This window comes from Melanerpes formicivorus, unplaced genomic scaffold (genome assembly GCF_026170545.1).
Source record: "Melanerpes formicivorus ecotype bairdi unplaced genomic scaffold, bMelFor1.0.p_v2 SCAF_36, whole genome shotgun sequence".
NCBI classification, from domain to species: Eukaryota; Metazoa; Chordata; class Aves; order Piciformes; family Picidae; genus Melanerpes; species Melanerpes formicivorus.
In genome coordinates this window covers 3,252,177-3,267,274 of record NW_027142388.1, presented here as the reverse complement: position 1 = coordinate 3,267,274, position 15,098 = coordinate 3,252,177, and the positions used below count along the sequence as shown (strand labels likewise).

General features: G+C 41.6%; 1 protein-coding gene across 3 annotated transcripts in view; it reads right to left on the bottom strand.

Moving 5' to 3' along the window:
* The window catches only part of ZDHHC8 (zinc finger DHHC-type palmitoyltransferase 8), a 116,832-nt gene extending 108,382 nt beyond the window's left edge, over nt 1-8,450 (bottom strand). Inside the window, exon 1 of one of the 3 annotated variants that reach the window (XM_068157327.1) lies at nt 8,258-8,450. In XM_068157327.1, the coding sequence (XP_068013428.1) occupies nt 8,258-8,361 (104 nt within the window). In that variant the 5' untranslated portion in view covers nt 8,362-8,450. The remainder of the gene's footprint in view (nt 1-8,257) is intronic. The other 2 variants (XM_068157331.1, XM_068157329.1) reach the window with 2 other exon arrangements.
* Between the last annotated feature and the right edge of the window lie 6,648 nt (nt 8,451-15,098).

Here is a 15,098-nt window from a genome sequence, read left to right as displayed (position 1 = left end):
CTCTTTTTCTGCACCTGGCTCCACTGTCCTTTGTTGCTGGATGATCTCAACAGACAGCAGCAGAGCACAGGTACTTCATAAGGATTTTGCATTTTAAGTCCACAAATTCTCAGTTTACACTTTCATGAACAGAAAACCATGGTAACCACTGCAATATCCAAGTGTGGGTTACTGTACAGTTTATTCCATAATATCCATCCTGAGAAAAACAAAGAGTCAAGGACCCGCTAATGTCTATGTAACAGGTTTGGAGCTCAGAATTTTAGGCACTTCGGACAGCTTTGAAGCAAGTCCAGCTAAATCGCGTTAGCAATTGCAGAAGAACAATCACACGCTAATTAAATCCTCTTCCTGGATACAGATTACTGGCTGAAGGTTTATGTAGCATCTCCTATGCTCTGGTGTACTTGTTTGAATTAATTACTGCAGCCACCGAGTACGGACCCCAAAACTGCCTGTCCTGCAGCAAAACAAGAACTTGGCTGACCATGGTTTTCCACTCTCTGCTATTCCTCGCAAAAGAATACTGCAGAATTTCCACTGAAATCTGCAGCATTAATGTTTCAGCCCCCATGCCTCTTCCTTTCCATTTCATTAGCAGCTCCCACAGACAAGTGATTAACTAATAGCAGCTCTGTAACAATGCAGCCAAATTGAACATTACTCTTGGATTAGGGAGCAAAAAAAGTCTTGTATCTACTGGCTCAAACCAAAGGCCAGTAAATCAGTGTTGAACTTTTGCACAAGTGAGGCATTCATTCAGCTTTTAAGATACTTCTCCCCATTCCAGTATGCATCTATTTCATGTCCTTCATTGTCTTATATCACCTTATTACTGTATTCCAGACATCTTCTAATGCAAGCTAAACAAAACTCACAGCTTCCTTTTGTAGGCCTTGGAAAGTTTTCTTGTAGCTTATACAGCAAGTAAGGTAAGAACAGAAAACCTGTCTCATCTTTCACAGGTCCCACATAGATTCCCCATGCCACAGGGTCCTACAGCTAATTGCAGCTAAGAAGCACCTGGTAAGAGATTGAGTTGCTTACACAAAAATGCTAAGTGTATAATTAGCAACTGCCCCAGATAATGAACCTCAAAAATCAGAGCCACGAGGTCACCACCTCTATCTGTCTCTCAATGTAAGTTTTATTTGTGTTTTGAACAGTAGCATTCCTTAGTCCACTGACAAACCAGCGTGGTTTGAGCAGTTTTGTAGATGGCTTCTATTTATAAAAAGATACAGGTATGGCATGCTTGGGCAAACATGGACAGTATTTGTTTAGCATCCTGAAAAGGAGTATAAGCAAAAACAGAAAAATTGCTTGTATATTCATGGCTAAAGGTGGAGAGGCCCACCCTGATCTGATTGGGACACTGTCATTCCTATTTTCCACACAGGCTTAATCTCTGCTCATGAGGAAATAGAAAGGAGGTTGCCAGTGGCATAAATCATGCACTGCCTACAGCTGTGGATGGCCCATAGTATCATAATATCATTCAGGGTTGGAAGGGACCACAAGGATCATCTAGTTCCAACCCCCCTGCCATGGGCAGGGACACCCCACACTAGATCAGGCTGGATGTACAGGAACAACTTTCATTGCATTAACACTTAGGCCGTTCAACTAGACCTACAGTGAGCACTGAAATGCCACTGTGATGGCTGCACACCAGGGGAGGTTTAGGCTGGATATCAGGAAATATTTCTTCACTGAAAGGGTTCTCAAACATTGGAATGGTCTGCCCAGAGCACTGATGGAGTCACCATCCCTGGAGATGTCCAAGCAGCAAGTGGACCTGGGGCTCAGAGCCGTGGTTCAATGTTGACCCTCCAGCACTGGGTCGAAGGTTGGACTGGATGCACTTGAAAGCCTCTTCCAACCACCAGATCTATTCTGTGATTCTGCAGATAACTGTGCATTCCACAGCTGAAGATGTCTACCTACTTACTTACAAAGATGATTCTCCTTTCCCCTCTCCCAAACTACAGAAAGGGGAAAAAAATACAAACCCTGTTGATAATAAACACTGGGCTTTTTTCCTAAAAGACTGGATTTTAATAGCCTTCAGCAGCTATATGGCCAACTTTGTTGGTCCCCTTGGAAGAAAAGATGACATAATCAACTAACTCAAAGCAGTAAAACTCTCTTACATCATTAAAGAAATTAAAGAAGGGGACTTTTCACACTTCAGTTAAATGGATTTTCCTGTTGAGACTGCCTGTCTCTTTATCTTGTGTGACAAGTTTGTCTAGATTCTCTTTACAAAAATTGGTGGAAATTGCCACAGCTTCAAAGGAGATTTCTTTGTCACAACAAGAATAAATATTTTTTCTGAAGCTGACAGACATGACAACTGAGCTGACTCGGGTCAGCCTGGCAAGCTTTGCCTTTTCCGGATCGCAAGTTGAGCAGACAGGGAAAATCTGCCAGTAAGGCTGTGTTCAAGATAGAAGATGCTATGGTATCTCAGTGCTGTGTTTGTGAAGTCAGCTTTGAAATTCACTTGATTAAACTCATGCTCTTTGCACCCCCTTGCATGGCTGACAGTGAATTTATACTTGGTGACCTATCAGTTCCAGCAATTTCTTAATTAGCATGTGGGAAGGGGGGAAAAAAAACAACCAACCAACCAACCAGAAATATATTAATGCTCCAGGTACTGAAACACAGTTTGGAAAGAGTTTGAGGACAGGAAATTTGTTCATTTTCACAGTTAGCATTAACAGTACCAAATTAACCCCTAGGATAGCCAGGAACAAGCAAGGAAGATGAACTTTGTGTTGCAAAGGTTTCAGAATTACAAGGATGTCTGTGTGACTCTTCAGTTAGTATGAGGGAGAAGTGGCTAAGCAGAATGGCAATGTTCCTGTGCACATTCATACACACCACAGTAAGCCTTGATCTTCTAGCATCATGTCACAAGAAACTGCCACCACAGCTACACCCAAATCCACAAGCATCCCTCAGCAAGTCATTAGGCAGAGGTTAAGCCTTAAGAGGGATGCAAGGTCACACTTCATGGCAGGACTCATGCTGTCCACCAGCATACCTAACTTAAACAAACTAAGCTATGATTTTATCTTTAGTTCCTTATTTGTGTATCTACTAACCAGCATCCAGTTCTCTTTTTCTCTGGGCTGCTATAAAATGCACCTGTGCTACAGATGAAGCTCCAGAACATCAGTAATATCTATTGTAAATCACATTGTATCATTTGTTTTAATTGAAATCAGAACACTGAACTGGCAGAAGTGAACCTCTGAGCATCTGGAAGTGGAGTTCACTAAAGTCCTTAAAATACTTTAGGCAGGAAAAACTTCTTTGGATACAAACCAAATTCACTAAAGCAAAGATGATCTCCTATTAGCTTGACCTTTGATAGCGACTAAACAAACCCAAGTCAAAAAGCAAGTGATACCTTCCCCTTTCTTGATCTATGAACACATACAAATCACGGGAGGATGAGGTCTAATAGAGGGTTCAAGTACACATATAATTATATTTCCATTAACTACCATCCAGAATGGTTGCTATAGTGTTGAACTTTAAGATGCCATTACATACTTATTTCAGGGCTATTTCAGTGCAGGATCAGATAACTGTGGGGTGGAGGGTGCTAGTGCTTATGGCTTTAAGAAGTGAATTTACCATAATTTATCTGAATTCATATACAGCTAACCTGTATGGTTAAGCCATTGCATAAATGCTGACTTGTCCTAGTTCATGAACTACAGTAACATGCTATACAAATGTGGGAGGAATACCAAGAGATTTTTTTAAACATTAATGCAGCCAAGCTTCCATTTTGCTAAGGTAAATCCACCTATAGCCTGGCTATGCAGTACAGCTTCCTAGCCACTCTTCCTCTTTCTACCATTTGAATAGCAAAGTTGGAGGCTATTTCTCTATTTTCTTTTCATCCCTACTGTGACTTCAACTTCAGTTGCTCCTCTACACCAATTTATTACTCCTTAGTTGTTTTCTGAAGGGCACAGACTGCATTAGAGAGCTAAGTACATATCTGTGGTGTATACCTACAATTACCTCCCATTATGACTTCTAAGAACAAAGCTGAAGTCTCATTTACAGTATCGACTGAATGAATCTTACTTGTGCTTTCATTTCACACAGAAAATTACCTGGTTTATTATCCCATTTAAGGGAATAATATACAGCAGTGTTACTACCATTCTATCAAAAAGATGGCACCTGGACTTTTGTTATGAATTGGGTGTTTCTGCCACAGGAAACATGCTCAAGTGACTGAACGCTACAGAAAGCGGTCTGAAAATGGGTATTCTATCAGAAATTTCTAGCCTACAATATTCAGTGAGAGCAGGAAGAGCTTTTGTTCTCCTTACTAAAATAAGAACATTTTTTCCTCAAAGCCTTATGCTTTTTTAGCTTGCTGCGTAATCTGCAGATACAGGCGCTACAGCTGTGAAACTAACTCTGAGGTTCCTAGCACTAAAATCTACAGGAAAAGCAGCACAATTTAAACAGGTGAAGAGAACCATTAGCTGCAGAATAATCACAGAATGACTTAGGTTGGAAAAATGACCTTTAAATTCATGGAGTCCCGCTGTAATAGTTCATCGGGCAACATTATGCTTTAGAGCATTATGCTCACTGACAATTTGGCTGCACTCTCTACTAATACAGGAGTGAGACAACCTGAAATAAGGTGGGAAGTTCTCAATACTCAGATTCTGTGAATAAACACACTGAGGTTCATACCATGGCAGTCACAAGCCCAAGACATAAAAGGCCAGACTTCATTGAAATAGGTTAAATTGTTATCTCTAACAAAAAGCCTTAGGAAAAATATGAGGAAAAAAATGTTTTGGTAGAAATAAGTTCAGCTCTGCCAGAACTGAATCAGTCTGGGCTCTTGCACTGTTAAGAAAAATTAGTTTATCCTTCATTATGTCATCTGATTAGTTCATGTAAGTAAATGAACCTGAAAATTACATATAGCATTATTGATACATTCCTGTGCAATGTTTAGAGTTAATGCTTGTTTACTCTCCTACTGTGACAGTTAGATCACCTACTCATGCACTTGTACTTATTATTAAGGGAACACACAGAGAGAGCTAAAAGCCTGCCACAACAGGACTGTGATATTTACTTGCCTTTCCAGGCAATAATCTTGATAGCTAAATAACTTAATTCCTTCTCATAAAATCAGAAAGAATATAACAGTGATACAGTGTATCCTAAATAGTTAGCTAAGGAGTAAAAGAATAAAAGGAGAATCCTGAACGGAATTTTCCCAAACGAAAGCAGAAGAGTACCACTGACCAACACCACCATGAACTAATGGCAGAGACTATGCATTCCAAGCACTCATGTGCTGCTGTTTAGCAAAGGTGTTTGGACAAAAGCTAAAAATAAAGACATGCTGCTAAAACACTAGCCCTGGCATTCATCTTCAAAGAGCTTTTCATCTAGCGGAAGACACTCGTAACATGTGGCCTCAGCCCACACGCACATCTAGGGAGAAAGTCGACTCAGAGCCTCTGGGTTTTGTACACGTTACTCAGAAATGGTTGCAGTGATTACTTTTTGTATTCAGTAAATGTTGGTTTGTTTGTTATTTGGTGGTTTTTTTTTGCTGTTGTTGGTTTGGGTTTGTTTTAATAAAAACAGGGTTTTCATTTTCCCCATCTATTAACCTCCATTACCCACTTCCCCTGCACTGAAGTTGCTCATGTCCCTGATATCTCACCGAGTTATCTGCACCACAAAACTTGGTATCTGAGTCCCAGCTCTCATTAGTTTCATGGGTTTATGCACAGGTTAGTTCATTAGCAAACACTGCTGCCTTAAAGCTTAATGATGCAAACAAGGAATTAATAAGCACGCATGTAAATCTTCATCTTTCTTGTGCTATGCCAAGCAGGCACAGATCATACCAATAACACTGCTTAAAGCAATTATTAGGCCAGTGCCTCAACTGCTGCATATCAGAGATCTACCTAAAAATCAAAAGAGTTGTGCAAATCAACATCCCTGGAAATTCAGGTCTATCTCAGCCTTTAATAACCTATCACAACAAAAAGATCTTCAGGACACAAAACAGTGCGTGTGGAAGAAAAAATTAATACAGATGCTCAGGCAAGGAAGAAAAAAACCCAGCAGCACCCAGAAGACACTAATCCAATGCACACTATTTGCTTTGATTCCAAGACAAAGATAGATGTTACTAAAAATGCCCAGGATAAAATATAGCAGCAATTCCATACAAACCTAGCTGAGTATTCTTGAATGGACAGGGCTTCGGATACTGCCTGACAACAGTTGCTCAATTATGTGTTACTTTTATTACACACAAGACTTGGCAGCAGCAGAGAACGTATGTCTGGGACAGCCCTCAAAAGATTTACTAACACTCTGAGATGCATAGGCCAAGTTACAATATGGAGAGATCCTAAAAATACTTCATTTTGCATGTAATTATTCACTGATAGCAGAGGGAGCAGAGTTAAGATTGAGAATCCGTAACAGACTGAAGCCAATCGCGTCTTCCGTACAGTAACAAATTCTAAACCAAACCTCTCAGTTGATGTCCTGCTGCCAAAAGGATGTTTCAACAACAACTGTGTTACCAGGAAAGTCTTACATCACCAAGCCATTTGTAGCTCTACATTGAAAGTATGATGTGAAAACAAACATACAGCTTCCACAGAAACCTTAGCACACATTATCCATTTCTCAAAACGTAGGCAAGGTAAATGTCAGCGTGAAGAACCATTTTTTCCCCCCCTCCTTTCCTTTTCTTCACTATGAAACCATTTAAAAACCATTCACACCCGTGTCACACACCAGTGACACCCAGGTTCATCACAAGAAGCCAAGTTCCGCCTTGTGTTTGCCTGTGAGCCCCAAACTATAATTAGATGCCCAAATGATGAATGATGGGCTTACATTTGTACCAGTCTTGGGGTCTGCACCAGTTCTAAACACTGCAATAACCTGATAGGATTTACCAGTGCTTCACGTCAAATGCATTAAAAACAAGAGACAAGAAATCAAGTCACATTAAGTCAAGAGTGTAACTCGAGTGTCAAAAGATGCTCTGATTTACGAAACTGTTAGGCAAAACAACATTCAGCATTTTATTCTGAAGTCCTCCAGTCAGATTATCATATCAATAATGATGAGAGTTTTGAAACGGGGATCGAATCCTCTCACAGCCAAACCAAGATGGATAAAGACACTGACACATACTCCCACTGCCATGCAGTCTTCTGTTTTGGAACAGCTTCACTGAGCTCACCTTCAAATTTGCAACGGCAAAACAAGGAAAACAGTTTCAAAATAAGTGAAATAAGGAATCTCAATACCCAACAGCAATCTTTCACCTTCCCAAAACGCAGCTTAGTCAAAGCTGATTTCAGAGCACGGTTTTGTAGCACCTCTCCCGAAATACCACCAACGCCTCTGCAGGGAAGCTGCCGTTACCCCAGTACAGGAAGGGTTAGCGAGCTACATAGCCCAAGTTTATATAAAGGGAGAGGAAACAAAAAGCTAAAGCACTACATCACTCACATATTAATACAACCACAGGAGATCTGCAAGCTGACCGCCAGAGCTCAATTCTGCATTTCAGGGAGATGGGAATGAGAGAAGAGGAAACCGAGAAGGGAGGGGGGTAAAGTTTCCCCCTCCCTTCTTCAAGCAAATCTAAATTTGTTCATTAGATCCTCAGGCTTTTAAGTACAGTTATATAAAAACAGGTAGAATCCATAATGCTCAGAGCAGGATTCCTTCCACTTCCAAAGGCTCTGGCGGATGATTCACGAAACACCGGAGAGATCCCTGGAAAAGGCCAGCTCTCCCTCCTGAAGCAGGAGACTCCGGCCAGCCACAGCGCAGGCTGGCTTCGCGGCTGCCGGCACCAGGGCGGCTGTGGCGCTGGGTGCATTCGCCTGCCGTGCACCAGCCCCACTCCACACACCGGGGAGACGGGGCTGCGGTTAACCGGCACCTTTGATGTGCACAGCCGGCAGCTGCAGGGGGCTGATCGGATTTATGTGCCATGAAATGGTGGATCCGACTGTCAGACACATTCCGTGAAACGGAGAGAAAACAAGCCTCTGCAAAACCAAGCCGGGAAGGGATAGCGGGAGACAGGCAGGGAACGGGACCAGCAGCGGCAGGGCCTGGAGCAGCTGTCAAGCACGGCCGCCTCCCCCCGCCAGGCCGGGCGGCCCCAACCCGGGCCCCCCTCCGCCAGAGCTGTACTTACGTGAAAACAAAAAATAAAGTAGTCGAACCCACTAATAAGGCAGCTGCTGTGGAGACAGGGATGTATTTAGTAGGTTTAAACCTCTTTCCAGTGCTGCTGGGCATCCTGTAGCTTACACATCACTAGGTAAATCCGACCCGAGAGGAGGGAGCCGGGAGGATGAGGGGACCCTCCGGCGCGGGGAGAGCGGGACCCGGGCTGCAGGGAGGGACGGGAGAGGGACGGGGAGCAGCTGACCTCCAGCACAGGAAATCCCACCCACACCGCCCAGCCCACTCGGCTGATGTCAACCAGCCCCTTAAGGTAGCGCTGCGGGGAGACAGGGGCGCGCAGCCGGCGCGGCCCCGCGGGCGGCACTGCCGGACTGGAGCGCACCGGGCCAGAGTGGAGCGGGCCGGGCGCGCCGCGAGGCAGCCGCAGCCTGGCGCCGCTGCCCAAGGATCGCCCCTCCTGCAGCAGGCACCCACCCGCCGCGAGAACCCTGGCTGGCGGCGCGGATCTCCTTCTCTCCCTCTTACAAGGATAACAGAAAAAAAAAAGAAACACACCAACCACCAAAGAGGGAATGTATCGAGCTCCCCAGAGCTCTTTGTGGGACATGAAAGCTGTGCGAGCAGTTGGCTCTACAGCAGTGCTCTCGAGCCCTGCGAGCTGCCGCCCTGCAGCAGCGCCCCGCCGAACGAGCAGGGCTGTGCCAAGAGGGTCCTTTCAGGAGGAGCCTCGCAGGATCAGGGCCTGCAGTAAATCCGAAGTAGTCAGGATGGACATAAATTGTGCATTGCTCAGTGGGTAAACTCCTCGATTTCACCCAGCTAACTCCAGATTTACAGTATCAAGGACTGCTGCACTCTACCAAATTTAACTGAGTGCAAACAACAGAAATTACGATAAATTAGGTTCTTTCAAAATCTATCCATTAGCATCAGGGGGCAGAAAAAAGAGGCAATTTAAGGTAACATCAGAAAGTTCACCAAGTCGGCTTTCTAAAAAGCTTCGTGTGAATAGCACTTCTGTTCACTTTCAGAGGGTACCACCCAGAAGCTCTCCTTCGCCACAAGCAAACCTTCAGACAGAAGGAAGGGTTTAAGATCACTTGGAAGTTTAGAAATCAAGACCAGGAACAGGAGCTTGCTCTCCCCCTCCTCATTCCTTCGTCCTCAGCTAATCCCCACTTTGCAGCTGCCAATAAGCAGATAAAAGTAACCAAATTTGAAGCTTGAGTGTTCTTTAAGTTTGCCCTTGCAGGTATATCACTCCAGTTCTGTTCTGAAAAGGCATTATTTCCCATTTTAAAAGACTAGGTGAACACCACAGTCCTAGAGTTAAGAACAAGTAAAACCCAACCAACAAAAGCAACTAAGGGTCCTCAGCTTTGCAGTTGGGGGGGATAAAAAAAAATAATTGTGAGCATCAGCTTTAATATAAGCAAATCCAGCAAGTTTCAGCCTGAAGGCATATGGTTGGGCAAGATCTCAGCTTTTACTAACATCTGCCCCCTTCGAAATAAAGTATTCTGCAGCTTTCTGAGAACAACTTTGTAAACTGTCGAGTTTTATGCAAAAGGGATTAAAGCCAAATGGCAACCTAAAATGAACTCCAGACTTAGGGTTTTGAGGAAAATGAGGGACAGCATCTACTTATTTTTGAATGCGTGGGGGGCACTAAATGTTTCCTATGCTTCACTACTCCTTGTCATGCCAGCTTATTGAAATAAGTGATTCTTAAAATCCTTGTGACTAATCAGAAGGTCAGCAACTTGACAAAGAACCAGACTTGCATACTAATGGAAAAGGCCTTCAGGCACATCTACACTAGCATATTAAGATGGATCAAAAGTCTACTTTAGATACAGTGTGACCACGCGGCACCAGGGGGCACAAATAACTACAACTTTCATAGCAACAATAAAGGTACATCTCCAAACCTTAACTCATCTTAAAAGTCACTGTGCAAGCCTGGTCACATCCTGTGGATCTACACACTTCGGCTGTGCAACAGTGTACTCAGGCAGAGCTGGCACTGCCAAATGACAGCTGAGACACTCCATGTGACAAGGCTACAGTGTCAGGCTGAATTGTGTTGTGAGGTTATTACATTTTTTCCTGCTGCACACTGTAGATCACCTATCAGAAAACAATTAGTTTCTTTAACTTGGTTCACCTCGCTTCCTCCCCACTAACATTCCAGTACTTGAGAATAGTCTGGTTTGACTCAAGGCATCATAAAGCACTGTTCTATCTCACTATTAAAATGCAAGTATATTTAAAGCCATGAGATGACTTCACTACCCAAACAGTAAGGGTGTCTGTGGACACAAGTTGCTCTCCTGGAACACCTTTATTTCAAGGACTGTAGTTTCTGGACTTCCACTGCCTTATTAGCATGCCAGAAGATTTTGGCAGCACTAAGGCAAACAGCAATGGCAGAATGAGTTCGGAAAAGATTTAATGACTACCCGAAGAACTAATACAATTGCAAACAACCTAAAAATAATCTGGCAGAATACAACTAGTAATTGCATGTCTTTTGCAAGATTTTACTCTGAGGTTTTGCCCCAAAAGGAAGGGCTAACCACAAAAGCTCTGTTGCAGCCACATGCCAGAGTACCATTCTCAAAGCTGGTAAGATCAAAGGAAGCTCAAGACAGAAATGCACCAAGAAATCTTGATTGCCATGCAATTTTCATATCAAATCATGGCACTAATGTTAGCTACATATTTATGATTTTTTTAATATTTGGCATACTCAGTAGTAGTGAAAAATCCATGGAATCTTTTACTGGTCACTGTGCATTTCAGCTTGTAGCTGGTATTAGCTGCTGTCATTAAATAATGACCAGAATAAACAATTCTGCTTTTCTCACTGGATTTGCTTACTACAATAAATGCATTTACCATCCCATGTAGTAGCAGCAACCTGCAAGCTGTTCAGGGTCACTGACAGGACCCTGAAGGATCAGCAAAGCTATTTTTTCTCCTCCAACTTGCAGCGTTCACTACAGAGGAAATCTGGATCATGTGCAGCACAGTGCTGGCAAAAAGTCCAAGAAAGGGTCCACAGCTCTGGGTACAAGCCAGGCCTTCTAAGCTACCCACTGGAACTTTAATAGGACAGTTTTCATGTAGTAGTTCAAGCTTTTTTACACTAGATAGATTACAAAGTTATTGCCCAATAATGACTTTTCAGCAGACCACACAGATAACCCACATAATTTTCCAGAGGCTTCCAACAGGTACTTTCCATGGAATAACACTGGCTTAGAGCAAAACTCATCTAACATGTATTTCCCTACTGCACAGATGAGACACTTCAAGTTGCATTTATGACAGTGATTACTTTAGGCAGATTGAGTCCTAAACCATTCTTCCAAGGAGCTATTTACACTAGAATCATGTAGGCCTCTGAATAGTTTTGAAGATTTACCCACCATCCTGTTTAAAACCACAAATAAAGTGCAGTTCTTCTCTACTGAGATGTAATACCACTCTAAATGATGCTGCAGAAACTCAGAAAGCCAGCAGCAGTTCATGTACTAGCAAACAAATTAAGGTATTAAAACTGATAAACTATTTATATGAAGCAATGTAACTTTAATTATACCTAGAAGAATACTCTTGAGAGATATCCATTAAAGAACGCAAACAGTCACTCATTTTAATGTCCAGTCCATCTTTGTTGATGTTTACATAGCTATAATTCTTTTATGGAAAAACAATGCTAGAAAACTCCTTTTAGCTACTTGAAATGAGGACAGTCAGCACAACATGAATAGGCAAGAACTTGTGACACCATTAGCTTCTCTGTTAACTCATAAGTAAGTAGTATATCTTGATACAACATTAATATCTACAATACAGTAAAGCAGCTGATGGATATTTGTAGTCAGTAAACAACAACAAACAATTGTTGTGATAAACAACAATCACAAAAAAGCTGGACTTCTTCAGCTTGAAAGTTGAAAATAAGTTTAAGACTAGAATGTTCATAATGGTAGCAGTCAGACACCTTCCACAAAATAAAAAGTTTGCTATACATTAACATCTCATCTAGAATTGTGTGAGCACCTGTTTGTACCAAGCCCATTTGTCATTGTACTGGTTAGAAGCATAAGAGACAAACTATACCCCATAACTCCCCATTTCAGCATTAATACTTAAATGCTACAAATATCATTTAGTTATGCATCTAACAGATTGCATTTTCAGTGGGAGACTATAGCAAACTAGTTACACAAACAAGTCTTACCAAATAGGAGTAGGTCTTTGGTCAGTGGTTAATGCCTGCTGTGATAGAAGAGGACAAAGCTATTCCAGACCTACATTTGCATATTGGGGAAAAAAATATCACTGGTCATAAATCCACTGCATAGCTGTAGGTGCTAATAACTATGGAACTCTTGAGTGGAAGGAGGTTTTTCTTCTGCTTTCACAACCTCAAAACTTTCTTTATTATGTAATTGCCCAAGCACCTGGTTTGTTTTCATCGGAACTGAAGTGTGAGAGATCACTGCCATGCACAAACCACTCTACAGCTGATTGCCTCAAACTTTTCTTCACCAAGCAAAATAACTGATCTGTTGGTTAGCTTTATCTCCTGACTTTGAAAAGGATACATTGTCAGAGAGGTTAGTGAAAGACTGGCAACTCCTTTCATTTCTATTTTCAAGAATAATTTCAGCTAAATCTAGTTAGGAAGACCTTTAAAGTAAATACTAAATAAATCACCATAAAAGCACAAATTAATAGCAAATAAATCCTTTATACACACCTCATTTCACTAAACTAATGCAAGTCACAGACAACTGGAGAACACTTTGAAATTAATTTGGCTAATCAAATTAAGTAACTAGTTTGCTATAGACACCTTAGAAAATACAGCTTTCTAGAAACAAGCAGGACCACTCAAAACAGATAGGAGTACTGCGAACAGATGGGCAGAAATGAAGAGAGCTACAGAGATTAACTGGAGAGAGGTATGGGTTTATTTGAAATAACCTCACCACTGTTAAGTACTCAGCTTTGAAAGGCTGATGGCAATCTGTATAGATCAAAAACCAGTAAGGCAGTTTATGTTATCTCCACTACAACCTCCATTTCTACTCAGAGTTGCAATTCAGTAACTCTGAAGCAGTTTTGTCTTAAAGTGTCTATTGACTTCACACTTCATTAAGTTATCCAAAGGAATGCATTGAGATGAAGCAGCATAAGGCATAGCATTTCTATTGTGTGGAATCAAGAGCTCAGCATGACTCGTCATTAGCCATGAAGTACAGTATCCACCTTCTGCATCTAGCAGATTCTCAAACTGGGAAACCCATTCCCCTAACTGGCACTGTTGGTCTGGACTGCAGGTGCCCCTTCATAGGCAGGGAAGGACTGCTCAAGCTGTGGATGCTTTTTGAACCAAAACCCTCCCAAAACATGGTATTGGTATTCTACAGAGAATACCAAGATAGAGTGAGAGAAAAAAAAGAGAAAAAGATGGCATACTTCCACATCTCACCCCTCCTCTGCCTCTTCTGCACAGTCCTATCACAGTTCTTTCCATGAAAAAGTCATGTGTACAAGTCAGTCTCTTTTTCAGCTAAATCCTTCAAATTTTTCAATTAAACAAGTACCCAGACATTTATGTAACACAACTGAAAGAACTGTTTAGCCTTGTGTTTTTTGCCCTTTAAGCAGAAGGTACTTCTTGAGCATATAGCATCAAAGAAAGATTCACAACATTCTCATGCCTGCATAGTGTTGAGAAGAATTTTAATTTTCTGAGTTTTTGGTATCACAGAGAAGTTGTTCGATACAAGCTACCTTATCACACAGGGGGAAAAAAAAATATCCATCATTTACAGTGTTGTAACACAGCAAATTGGGTGGTTTGCAATTTGTGAAATGAGACATTTAGTATCACTCATACAAGCTTATGCCTGGAAAGAAAACCACATCTATTCAGAATGATTAACATGGGATTTAGAGAACTATTTGGAAGTATTTTTTGTAATATAAAACCTAGTTTGTTTTTCCCCCCCCCCAAGACTAACTACTTGTTAAGATTTTATTTTGATCCTCTTCAAAATGTAACTATTTCTCAGTTAAATTCACTATCCAGGTGTCCTCAGACACTCCTCCATCCAGTTTTATGCACACAAAACCATTAGTACCAACAAAGGCTGGGTTATTAAGCCTGGCTATATGGCATCTTTATGAGCTTGAAGCAAGCAGGATTTGTACAAATTACAGACTTCAGCAACTAGCAATTCCATTTTTACTGAAAATGGATTAAAACCTCTTAAAAATCTTCCCTCATACCTTTTCCAAGATTCAGCTATATTCTCATTAACACTAAGTACTTAAAAAGACTTTATTCTTTAGCCAGCTGCACCAACAAAACTACATTCCCCATTATTTTAGGAGTTACCTTGCCTCACCGGGAATAAAAAGGGAAGTAGCCACTACTCCACAGCATATATTAAAATAGCCTAGAACCCAATTTGTCTTGAGGACCCTAGAGACAAATTAAGTCTCAACACACCCCTATAAAGTGCAGAAATTAAAGATTAAGTGAATTCTCTACAGTGGTTGAACAATGAATTAGAAAAGCTTCTCCATGATCATTTTTACTGATACAATACCCTCAACCTGGTTCAGACATTTAGATCACACTGAAGTTACTGCCATTTCAGAAGCAAGTATAAGGCAACTGATATATTTTAGTAGTTACCCACAAATTCAGGAAGGAGCTTTTGCACTATGAGCCCATCTTTTCTGAAAAGGGTTATTACAATTTCTGAGCCAAGCTATTATTTAAGACGCTATATTGTTTGACAAGACAGGCCAGGTTTTAT